Raw genomic sequence first — 12,500 nt, 5'->3', positions numbered from 1 at the left:
AGCGAGAGAATCTGAGCGCGCTGGTTCGAATCACGGCTCAGCCGCCGATATTTTCTCCCCCTTCCACTACACCTTGAGTGGTGGTCTGGACGCTAGTCATTCGGATGAGACGATAAACCGAGGTCCCGTGTGCAGCATGCATTTAGCGCACGTAAAAGATCCAACGGCAACAAAAGGGCTGCTTCTGGCAAAATTCTGTAGAAAAATCCAAAAACAAATAAAACTGCACGCAGGAAAAAATACAAAAAAAAATGGGTGGCGCTCACAGTGTAGCGACGCGCTCTCCCTGGGGAGAACAGCCCGAATTTCACTCAGAGAAATCTGTTGTGACAAAAAAACAAACAAACAAACAAAAAAACAACAACAAAAAACAAACAAACAAACAACAACAAAAAAAAAAAACACACACAAAAAAACAGAGAAATACAAATATACAGATAGATAGATAGAGAGAGAGTGTGTACATGTGTGCATGCGTGCGCTGGCGCCAATGTGCATTCGTGCTGCGTGTGAGCATGCATTTATGTCACACACACACACACACACACACACACACACACACACACACACACAGGCACGCGCAAAAAAAAAAGCAAAAAAAGCAAACACACTCACAAGCAAACACACATACACATGCAATAGTGCACACACACACACACACACACACACACACACACACACACACACACACACCAGACGGAGGCATGAGTGAATACGAACGTTCACACTCGAGACATACACATAAGCACACACAAACATAAATGTTCATGCAGACAGACAGGAAAAAAGACAGGCAAAGACACTTTCTTTTTTTAATTTATATATATATATGTTAAAAGCTTACAGGTTCAATGTTTCTAAACAATCCCATCGCCATAGAATACACACGTCCTGTCCCGGGCCCGGCGGCAGCCCTCAACTTCATCACCATTGTTCAAAACCAGGAAGAGTTACCGCCACGTCAAGTACAAAGTGGGACGCCTTGCCTCCACCTCCGCCTCCACTACCACCTCCACCCCCAGCCCGCTCCACTTCCCCACTCCGCCCCCCACCCCCTGTCGCGTCTACCACCTCCATCTTCCCTCCCCCTGTACTACTCGAAACCACCCACTTGTGTGTGTGTGTGTGTGTGTGTGTGTGTGTGTGTGCGTGGGGCGTGTTTCTAACGAGGCTGTGTGGCCAAGTCAGCACACTTATATCATGGCTTATGAGAAATAAAACAACAACAATAGCCTAGTCACCATAACCGAAACCACGAAACCCAAATTTTTGTCTTTGGGATGATTTCTTGCGAGAAAGAGCAATAGTGTTTGTGATGTCGCATCGAACCACTTCTAAATGTCTTAAAAAGAACGAAAGAAGAATCTGGGGCTCATTGTTTAAGTCCCTGGCTTGTCAGCTTTAGTGTCGGTTTCGTGATAAATGAAGATTTGTTTGCAGCAACTGTTCGCCTTATGCGGTCTTGAAGTATATTGATTCTTTTCTGCCAGCTTGAAAAAAAGGACGGTGTGTTCAAATAACTTTGAATTTATGTCCTCGCTTACCGTAGAATTATTTCCCCGTGTACATTCTACGAATTGAAACTTTTCAACACCTGTGATAAGGAAAACTTGTTTTGCGTAATCTGTAATATAAAACATCAGCAATATCAACAACTCATCAATTTGTCCCAGTGCGTTTTGGGCGGAGTGCTAGGGAAAAAAGAAGAAGAAGAAGAAGAAGAAGAAGAAGAAGAAGAAGAAGAAGAAGAAGAAGAAAAATAAGCTGAAACAGATGAATAAAAATTTAATTTAAAAGAAAAAAAACAACAACAACAACAAAAACAAACAATGTCAATGAAATGAAATCGGTTTGAAAACGTTTTATTTATTTTGTACACAGTGTCTGGATTTTGTCTTTATCCCCTAGACTTTTTTTTCCCCCCGTTCCGAGTTCAGCCACGATGAACACGAGCGACAACTCTACAACGATGATGGAGTTGTCACCCTTTAGAGGTGAACCCATCAACGACGTTGCGCGTGTGTTTTTCATCACGTTGGGCAGTCTGATGATCATCTGCGGCGTCACGGGCAACGCTTTTTTGATCAGCGTCATCATTCAGCGCTTTCGGCGGAGACGCTACGTGCACAACCTGTTTATCGGCAACTTGGCGTTGGCGGACATCTTGACCTTGGGATACTGGTTGACCTTCTTCGTCCTTGACCTCATTCTGGGCTACAACCCGGTGGTGAACCAGACGCACTGTGAGGTGAACGGCATGATGGTGGGGGTGCTGAGCGTGGTGAGTTGTGTGTGTGTGTGGGGGGTGGGGTTGGGGGGTGGGGGGGCCGGGGGGAGGGGGGCGAGGGGGGGGGGCACGGGGGTTGGGGTAGGGGCGTATGGAGGGCGTGGAGGGGAGTGAGGGTGGGGTGGGGGGTGGGGTGGGGTGGGGCCGGGGGAAGGGGGCGAGGGGGGGGGGGGGGGCACGGGGGTTGGGGTAGGGGCGTATAGAGGGCGTGGAGGGGAGTGGGGGGGGGGGATTCGTCTAGACTGCTGGGTTGGGTTGCGTTGCGTTGCGTTGTGCAGTATTGTGTTGCGTTGTGTTGTATGGCATTGTAATCTGCTGTTGTGTTGTGCTGCTATGTGTTGTGTTGTAATCTGTCGTGTTGTGTTGTGCTGCTATGTGTTGTGTTGTATGGCATTGTATTCTGCTGTATTGTGTTGTGCTGCTATGTGTTGTGTTGTAATCTGTCATGTTGTGTTGTGTTGTGCTGCTATGTGTTGTGTTGTAATCTGTCGTGTTGTGTTGTGTTGTGCTGCTATGCGTTGTGTTGCATGGCATTGTATTCTGCTGTTGTGTTGTGCTGCTATGTGTTGTGTTGCATGGCATTGTATTCTGCTGTTGTGTTGTGCTGCTATGTGTTGTGTTGTATGGCATTGTATTCTGCTGTTGTGTTGTGCTGCTATGTGTTGTGTTGTATGGCATTGTATTCTGCTGTTGTGTTGTGCTGCTATGTGTTGTGTTGTATGGCATTGTATTCTGCTGTTGTGTTGTGCTGCTATGTGTTGTGTTGTATGGCATTGTATTCTGCTGTTGTGTTGTGCTGCTATGTGTTGTGTTGTAATCTGTCGTGTTGTGTTGTGCTGCTATGTGTTGTGTTGTATGGCATTGTATTCTGCTGTTGTGTTGTGCTGCTATGTGTTGTGTTGTATGGCATTGTATTCTGCTGTTGTGTTGTGCTGCTATGTGTTGTGTTGTATGACATTGTGATCTGTCGTGTTGTGTTGTGCTGCTATGTGTTGTGTTGTATGGCATTGTATTCTGCTGTTGTGTTGTGCTGCTATGCGTTGTGTTGTAATCTGTCGTGTTGTGTTGTGCTGCTATGTGTTGTGTTGTATGGCATTGTATTCTGCTGTTGTGTTGTGCTGCTATGTGTTGTGTTGTATGGCATTGTATTCTGCTGTTGTGTTGTGCTGCTATGTGTTGTGTTGTATGGCATTGTATTCTGCTGTTGTGTTGTGCTGCTATGTGTTGTGTTGTATGGCATTGTATTCTGCTGTTGTGTTGTGCTGCTATGTGTTGTGTTGTATGGCATTGTATTCTGCTGTTGTGTTGTGCTGCTATGTGTTGTGTTGTATGGCATTGTATTCTGCTGTTGTGTTGTGCTGCTATGTGTTGTGTTGTATGGCATTGTATTCTGCTGTTGTGTTGTGCTGCTATGTGTTGTGTTGTATGGCATTGTATTCTGCTGTTGTGTTGTGCTGCTATGTGTTGTGTTGTATGGCATTGTATTCTGCTGTTGTGTTGTGCTGCTATGTGTTGTGTTGTATGGCATTGTATTCTGCTGTTGTGTTGTGCTGCTATGTGTTGTGTTGTATGGCATTGTATTCTGCTGTTGTGTTGTGCTGCTATGCGTTGTGTTGTAATCTGTCGTGTTGTGTTGTGCTGCTATGTGTTGTGTTGTAATCTGTCGTGTTGTGTTGTGCTGCTATGTGTTGTGTTGTATGGCATTGTATTCTGCTGTTGTGTTGTGCTGCTATGTGTTGTGTTGTATGGCATTGTATTCTGCTGTTGTGTTGTGCTGCTATGTGTTGTGTTGTGTGGCATTGTGATCTGTCGTGTTGTGTTGTGCTGCTGTGTGTTGTGTTGTAATCTGTCGTGTTGTGTTGTGCTGCTATGTGTTGTGTTGTAATCTGTCGTGTTGTGTTGTGCTGCTATGTGTTGTGTTGTATAACATTGTATTCTGCTGTTGTGTTGTGCTGCTATGTGTTGTGTTGTAATCTGTCGTGTTGTGTTGTGCTGCTATGCGTTGTGTTGTATAACATTGTATTCTGCTGTTGTGTTGTGCTGCTATGTGTTGTGTTGTAATCTGTCGTGTTGTGTTGTGCTGCTATGTGTTGTGTTGTAATCTGTCGTGTTGTGTTGTGCTGCTATGCGTTGTGTTGTATAACATTGTATTCTGCTGTTGTGTTGTGCTGCTATGTGTTGTGTTGTAATCTGTCGTGTTGTGTTGTGCTGCTATGCGTTGTGTTGTACAACACTGTATTCTGCTGTTGTGTTGTGCTGCTATGTGTTGTGTTGTAATCTGTGGTGTTGTGTTGTGCTGCTATGCGTTGTGTTGTATAACATTGTATTCTGCTGTTGTGTTGTGCTGCTATGTGTTGTGTTGTAATCTGTGGTGTTGTGTTGTGCTGCTATGCGTTGTGTTGTATGGGATTGTATTCTGCTTTTGTGTTGTGTTGTGTTGTGTCATCTGGACCGTTGCGTTGGGTTAGGTTGTTTTGGGTTGGGTTGTGTTGTGTCGCTATTCGTTGTGTTGTATGGCATTGTGTTCTGCTGTTGTGTTGTGTTGTGTTGCGTTGTTATGTGTCATCTGGACCGTCGGGTTGGGTTAGGTTGTGTTGGGTTGGGCTGGGTTGCGTTGAGTCGTCTTGCGTTGTACTGTATGGCATTTGTTTTGCTGGTGTTGTGTGTTCTGTTGTGTTGTGTTGCATCGTATCGTGTAGTGTCGTGTCGTGTAGTGTTGTGTTGTGTTTGCGTCGTGTTGCTTTGCGTTGTGTTGTGTTGTGCTGTATATGTATTGCATTTTATCATAATCTGACGTGTTGTGTTTTGTTGCATTTCGTTGTCGTTGCGTCAAGTTGTGCTGTATTGTATTCTCATGTGTTGCTTGTGTTGTATTGTGTCGTGTTACGTTTTAGTCACACTGATTTCTCTGTGTAAACTTGGGCTGCTCTTCCCAGGTGGAGCGCGTTGCCATAGCGCCTTACAACCCACATATTTTTTTTTTCTTTTTTCCTGTCCGCAAGTGAATTTTTTTTACTATCAAAGTCAGCTTTCCGCGAAGTTTGCGGAAGATACAACTTTTTTTTTGGGTTGTTGTTGGTGTGGATTTTTTTCTACGTGCGATTGAGTGCATGCTGCACATAGGACATCAATTTATCATCTCATTTGAAGGACTGGCACTGGTTGAAGGTCTAGTGGAAGGGAGAAAGTAAAAATCCTGGTCTGTATACGACACGATTTCTCTTGACGATTTCTCTTGATGCACGTAAAAGAACCCAAGGCAACAAAAGGGATGTAACTGGCAAAATCTGTAGAAAAATCCTATTTGATAGGAAATACAAATAAAATAGTGATAGGAAATACAAATACAAATAGGTGGGATTTCACACATTCAGATATAGAAACACACAAGTCGACAAACCCCGAACGACAGAAATACACACACACACACACACACACACACACACACACACACACACACACACACACACACACACACACACACACACAGATAGATAGATAGATAGATAGAGAGAGAGAGAGAGAGAGAGAGAGAGAGAGAGAGAGAGAGAGAAATCGTATTTGATTTAATTTTATATATGAATATCTCTCCACTTGATTTGATTTTGCTTCATAGACACACAGACGCACACACATCATATATATGTCTGTCTGTCTGTTTATATATCTATACATCTATCTATCTATCTATATAATAAGAATCTGCGTTCGTTCGATTTTGTTTTCAATGACAATGGGGAGCACAGACGTGACCTGTGATACAGTGTTTTTAAAGCGCTTAGAGCTTGGCCTCATCATCACCATCACCATCATCACCATCATCATCACCACCACCAATCACACCACCATCATCATCATCACCATCATCATCATCATCATCACCATCATCATCACCATCATCATCATCATCATCATCACCATCATCAACATCATCACCACCTGTGTGTTGACTGTGCTGTGACAGGTGTCCACACTGTCCCTGGTCAGCATCTCCGTCAACCGTTACCTGCACGTGTGTCACTGCCACCTGTACCACCGGGTCTTCACGCTTCGCCGCACCGTCCTCCTCTGCCTGTTGACCTGGGTGCTGGGCGTCCTGCTCACCTGGCCCCCACTTCTGGGCGTGAGGGGCGCGGGGTCCTACCACTACAACACCCTCACCCACATCTGCTCCTTCAACCGCGACAGGCTGACCTACTCCAAGGTGGTGGTGTTGCTCTTCGCCACGCTGCCCATGCTGCTTATCGGATACTGCAACTTTGCCATCTTCCGCTTCTGGCGCAGGGCCAGGCTCAGCCTGTCCGTCCGTTTCCCGGCCCCAGCTCCGGCCTCCAACGTCCGGGAGGACGGCAAGGGAGAGAAACCTGGCGTCAAGTTCGGGAGGAGGATGCAGGCGGAGAACGGCCGCTGCGGGGAAAACCTTGAGACAGTGAGTGAGGAAATGTGTGAACGTTCTGAACGCTATAAGAAAGAAGAGAACATTTCGGAATCAAATGAGGAGGAGCAGGAGGAGGAGGAGGAGACGGGGAAGGAGAGTTCAGTGCATCGCTTTTCTCGTTCTGAAGACGCAGCTGAAACACCCGGAAGTGCCATGGACGATTCCGAACAAAGCGGTGAGGAAGACACAAGGATAGGCGAAACAAACGAAAAGGGCTCTGGCCGTGCCGAACTACCCTGTCGGCTGCAGATAATAGAAGAAGAAAGAACTAACGTCACCACCACCACCACCACCACCACCACAGAAGACAAACCCAAGCACGTGCAACTGTGTCCAGAAAGCGCACCATCAGCCATGACTCACAACGTGTCCAAACAGTGTCCCAAAACATCGCGCCAAACTTCAGTCCCAGGTGTTGACCAGTCCTCCACCCAGGACGTCGGACCCACAGCAGCAGCAGCAGGGTCGTTAAGCTTGTCCACGTCTTTCTTGAAACCCTCTTGCTGCCGACGAAAGAAGGAGACCAAGAAGAACAAGTTCGCCACGGCCTTGCAGACACTTCAGCAGCAGCGGAGGAAGAAACGAGCTCGGGAAGTGGCCTTCGTTCGCTCCCTGCTGGTGGTCTTCATCCTGATGTTCCTCTGCTTCATCCCCTACGGCGTCAGCATCGTGGTCAGCTCCTTCCTCCACGTGCCTGCTGAGGTCCTCATCCTGGGGGTCATGTTCCTCTTCGCCAACAACTCCATCAACTGGATCGTGTACGGGGTGATGAACTCGGCCTTCAGACACGGCTACGCGGTGTGTGCGCGCAAGCTGTTAGCGGTGTGCTGTCGGGTGGGGCAGGGTAGTCTCCCCAGGTTCCTGGTCGCTGCAGCCTCCTCCCAGAACAGCCAAGTCATGACGACGACCATGCACAGGTTCAACACAGACAACGAGCTGGAGCAGTCCTGTGTGTCCCAGACGGCGTCCGGAGTGCTGTGAACCTTTGTACACAATGTTTCTTTTTCCCCCCCCCCCCTTTTCTTTGTCTTCTCTCTCTTTTTTTCCGTGGTCTCAGGTGTGTGCAAGTCCGTGGAGCACATGTGTTCTCTTGTTCTTCTGTTTTTCTTTCTTTTTTGGTATAGTCTTTTTTGTTAATGCTCAACACAAGACTTTCTTTACTGGCCAAAAAATCCCCAACCAATAAACAAACAAAAAACAACCACAAAAACAAAAAACAACAACACACCCCCTCCAAAAACAAGAACACCAAAAAAACAACAACAACAAAACAAAACAATGAACACACACACACACACACACACACACACACACACACACACACACACACACACACAAGAAAAAAGAAGAAAAAAACAACAACAACGAAACACACACACACACACACACACACACACACACACACACACACACACACACACACACACACACACACACACACACACAAGAAAAAAGAAGAAAAAAACAACAACAACGAAACACACACACACACACACACACACACACACACACACACACACACAGAAATAAACGAAATACAAGAGACACACGTCCAGCCCACACTTGGTCACCCATGACCCCTCCCCCGCACACACACACTACTCAGCTACTCGTATGATCTTCAAAGCCTCTTTGCAAAACAACAGGTGTTACCCTCACTCCACTTCGTAATAAGTTGTGCTGATTTCCAGTATCTGAGAGAATAAAGTTCAACATTGCTTGTATGTGTTTTAGTTCACTGGCTGGCTGGCTCTGTTCCTTCTTATTTCTCTGACATTGTAAAGATTTACCAGTCCACCTCGCGCTGGCACGAGTTTCATGATTTCCGAACATTTGCACACTTCAGACATTGGATTTGGAAATATCTACCATAAAATATTAGACACTGTTCTGTTATCAAATATTTCGAATCTGATCTTAAAACATTTTTTAATTTGTTCAAAGAATAGTTTGGTCAATGTATCCCCCCCCCCCCAACCGCTTCTGTTCGTGCGCACGCGCGCGCGCGTGTGTGTCTGTGCGTGTGTAGGTGAGATGGGAGAGGTGCTTCAGTTATGTGTGCTGTTATACTGTATTTAAAACAAACAAACAATCAAAAAAAAACCACACACACACACAAAAACAAACAAACCCACCAACATTTTTAGCGAGTTTTATCCGACTTGTTATCGATTTCCTGTTTCTTATTGTTGAAAAGCAAAAGGAAAATGTACCACTGACAATAGACAAAGGCATGATGCTGTGTGACATTACATCAAGAATGTTTTTTTTTTAATTAAAAAAAAAAAAAAAAAATAGCGTCTTGACATTAAGCAAGACACGCAGTGTTTTCATACTTCTCCAAACGAGACGTAATTTTAATTAAAGGCTCGTACTGATAACGTCTTGTATATTTTGCCACCATTTGTATCGATCACTGCCGATTATATCAAATAAATAATTATGTTTTTTTTAGTCACGTCATAATTCTGCATGACATTTTAGATTGTGAGTTTAATGGAGCCAGACTAACTTAAAAGTGTGTCACAAACAGTCTTTCACTTCTCGCATTCATTGTCAGTTGTTTCCGTGAAGTGGTTGGTTGTCAATGGTGTCCAACTATGACCTCCAGAACAGCAGAGGAGGCAAATGCTGTCCCAACTATCAGGGCTAGAATTTGATTCCAGTGGAGAGTGTCTTGCCCAAGTTATATCCCCACTCTCTCGGCCAAGAGGATTTTAGGACAGTCGGGGGGTTGGGATGGTTCTCAAGGGCCAGCTAACCCCCGAGGCTGCAGCACTGAGAAGAGCCAATGCAATCTTGCCTCCTATTTCATAGTCCTTCACAAAAGACTAAACTGTAAATGACTTCCCATTGTAGTGGAGAAACCACTAATCATACAGCTCTCACTTTGCTGTTGGCCCAACTGTAAGAATTTGTCAATGAGTGATGTAAGCCAAGCGCTGGGCCTTCCGTTTGGTTGTTTTCTTCAATTCTGCTAAATCGTATTTCAACTATTATCTTTGATTACACTCTCGATCTGTCCTGTTTTCCCCAACTAACAACACCTCCTCCTTTCCTACCTTTTATTATTATTTTCATGATAAGATACACATGTCAAGATGTAAAGGCCCACATTAATCCCCCCCACACCCCCCAAAAAAATTAATGTCTGATATCACCAGTATTTGTGACAGGACATTACACATAATTCCGCCACCTTCCCATGTCGAACAGGAAATCTGAAATTGTTCAAACGTACGGGCAGTTTGTATGCATGCGTGCGTGCGTGTATGTGTATATATGTGTGTGTGCTTGCGCAAAAAACAACACAAAACAAAAGCAGAACAAACAAAACAAAACTGAAAGTAGGGTAAAAGGAAGTTGACGGGACGAACAGGTTTCTGGAAACTCTTGAACTGAAAGTAGGTTTTCAGGACACTAGCTCCTTGTTCTTTCATTTCTGTGAGGGTACATGACACACACCGCTAGGGATGAATTCATGATGCGGGGTGAAACGTGTTTTAAGGGGGGACACGGCAGTCAAAAGAGACCAAAATGATGATTTTTCATGATTTGGGTTTTTGATGGATTTCGACTCTTGAACATCTCTTCTATCATATGCATAAGTTTTTCCACTGAAAAGATGTCTTTAACAATGAAAGAATTGCCAATAAAGATTTCTTGCTGAATTACGAAAGTGTTTATCAATAATTTTTTTGTTCAATTTCGACGCAAGTCGTAAAGTTTCTGGCCTTGACAACATACCTTGGACTTGCTCAATGATGAGTAAACCTAAAACCATGAGACTCTGCGTGATTGTTTTATGACCTGTTATTGAAGTTTTTTCACGAGTTTATATGAAAATATTCTCTGGGTTTTAATTCATAGCAGTTCCAATCTTTTTACCCATTGTATATTTTGATGATTTCGAAATACCCAAAATTTCAAAAATTCATAAAATGTACAATAATTGAAGAATCATCACAATCTCACGTGAAAATGAAGATAATGTCATTGTGTATCAAGTCCACATAACAAAAAGTGTCTGCATGCACCACATGGACCACATACATTGTTTGTCGGCCATTTTGATTTGTTTCCATAGCAACGGGTATTCACAGGAATCTAAGAACACTTTTTTTGTGATCCACAAGTGATGATACACCTAGCATACAAAAAAAAAAGATATAGTCGGAGAGAAAAAAAAGTCGTTATTTGACTGTAGTGTCTGGCTTTAACTCTCTCCGTACGAACGGCGAAAGAGAAGACGTTAACAGCGTTTCATCCCAATTACCACCATCAAAATATTGCAAGTGGAAGGCTCTCATACTGAAGAGGTGAATGTTGACAAACAATACCACAAATCTGACGACGGAAGCTAAAGGTTGGGTCATTGAGAAACCCACTGGACATCCGAGGGGTCTGTGTAGAGGAGAAGAGAGGACTGGCCGTACTGAGTGAGTTAAATGTTCTTGCCTGTCTTTCTCCTGTACTTGTCCAGTGGCAATATGCCCGGCCAGAAAGGAAGGAAGACAGTGTTCATGCGTTCAAGTCCCGTAGGAAAGGAAGGAAGAAAGTGTTCATGCGTTCAAGTCCCGTAGGAAAGGAAGGAAGACAGTGTTCATGCGTTCAAGTCCCGTAGGAAAGGAAGGAAGAAAGTGTTCATGCGTTCAAGTCCCGTAGGAAAGGAAGGAAGACAGTGTTCATGCGTTCAAGTCCCGTAGGAAAGGAAAGAAGAAAGTGTTCATGCGTTCAAGTCCCGTAGGAAAGGAAGGAAGAAAGTGTTCATGCGTTCAAGTCCCGTAGGAAAGGAAGGAAGAAAGTGTTCATGCGTTCAAGTCCCGTAGGAAAGGAAGGAAGAAAGTGTTCATGCGTTCAAGTCCCGTAGGAAAGGAAGGAAGAAAGTGTTCATGCGTTCAAGTCCCGTAGGAAAGGAAGGAAGAAAGTGTTCATGCGTTCAAGTCCCGTAGGAAAGGAAGGAAGAAAGTGTTCATGCGTTCAAGTCCCGTAGGAAAGGAAGGAAGACAGTGTTCATGCGTTCAAGTCCCGTAGGAAAGGAAGGAAGACAGTGTTCATGCGTTCAAGTCCCGTAGGAAAGGAAGGAAGAAAGTGTTCATGCGTTCAAGTCCCGTAGGAAAGGAAGGAAGGAAGTGTTCATGCGTTCAAGTCCCGTAGGAAAGGAAGGAAGGAAGTGTTCATGCGTTCAAGTCCCGTAGGAAAGGAAGGAAGAAAGTGTTCATGCGTTCAAGTCCCGTAGGAAAGGAAGGAAGAAAGTGTTCATGCGTTCAAGTCCCGTAGGAAAGGAAGGAAGAAAGTGTTCATGCGTTCAAGTCCCGTAGGAAAGGAAGGAAGAAAGTGTTCATGCGTTCAAGTCCCGTAGGAAAGGAAGGAAGAAAGTGTTCATGCGTTCAAGTCCCGTAGGAAAGGAAGGAAGAAAGTGTTCATGCGTTCAAGTCCCGTAGGAAAGGAAGGAAGAAAGTGTTCATGCGTTCAAGTCCCGTAGGAAAGGAAGGAAGAAAGTGTTCATGCGTTCAAGTCCCGTAGGAAAGGAAGGAAGAAAGTGTTCATGCGTTCAAGTCCCGTAGGAAAGGAAGGAAGACAGTGTTCATGCGTTCAAGTCCCGTAGGAAAGGAAGGAAGAAAGTGTTCATGCGTTCAAGTCCCGTAGGAAAGGAAGGAAGAAAGTGTTCATGCGTTCAAGTCCCGTAGGAAACGAAGGTGGCGGAGTGGGTAAGACGCTCATCTTCTGAAACAGTGTCCGTGTGGCCTAGTGGGTAATGCGCCCGACCATAAA

At 44.8% G+C, this 12,500-nt stretch overlaps 2 protein-coding genes across 3 annotated transcripts in view; one reads left to right on the top strand and one right to left on the bottom strand.

Annotated features, from left to right (window-relative positions):
- LOC143286594 (zinc metalloproteinase-disintegrin-like atrolysin-A) overlaps window positions 1–12,500 on the bottom strand; it is a 78,364-nt gene that overhangs the window by 26,094 nt on the left and 39,770 nt on the right. The window lies entirely within an intron of this gene.
- On the top strand, window positions 1,162–8,042 carry LOC143286592 (uncharacterized). The gene is made up of 2 exons (XM_076594219.1): window positions 1,162–2,281; window positions 6,252–8,042. Exons 1-2 carry the CDS (start codon window positions 1,943–1,945, stop codon window positions 7,704–7,706), a joined length of 1,794 nt encoding a protein of 597 aa, XP_076450334.1. The 5' UTR covers window positions 1,162–1,942; the 3' UTR covers window positions 7,707–8,042.

The sequence above is a fragment of the Babylonia areolata genome, chromosome 10 (genome assembly GCF_041734735.1).
Source record: "Babylonia areolata isolate BAREFJ2019XMU chromosome 10, ASM4173473v1, whole genome shotgun sequence".
Lineage (NCBI taxonomy): Eukaryota > Metazoa > Mollusca > Gastropoda > Neogastropoda > Buccinidae > Babylonia > Babylonia areolata.
Note: the sequence above shows the minus strand (reverse complement) of the source record. Positions and strands in the feature narration are given on the sequence as shown.

Excerpts from the sequence above, each read along its gene's own strand:
- LOC143286592 (XM_076594219.1), top strand. The coding sequence starts at position 1,943 with ATGAACACGAGCGACAACTCTACAACGATGATGGAGTTGTCACCCTTT. Across the intron at positions 2,282-6,251 it reads TGGTGGGGGTGCTGAGCGTG|GTGTCCACACTGTCCCTGGT; the intron begins GTGAGTTGTGTG and ends GTGCTGTGACAG.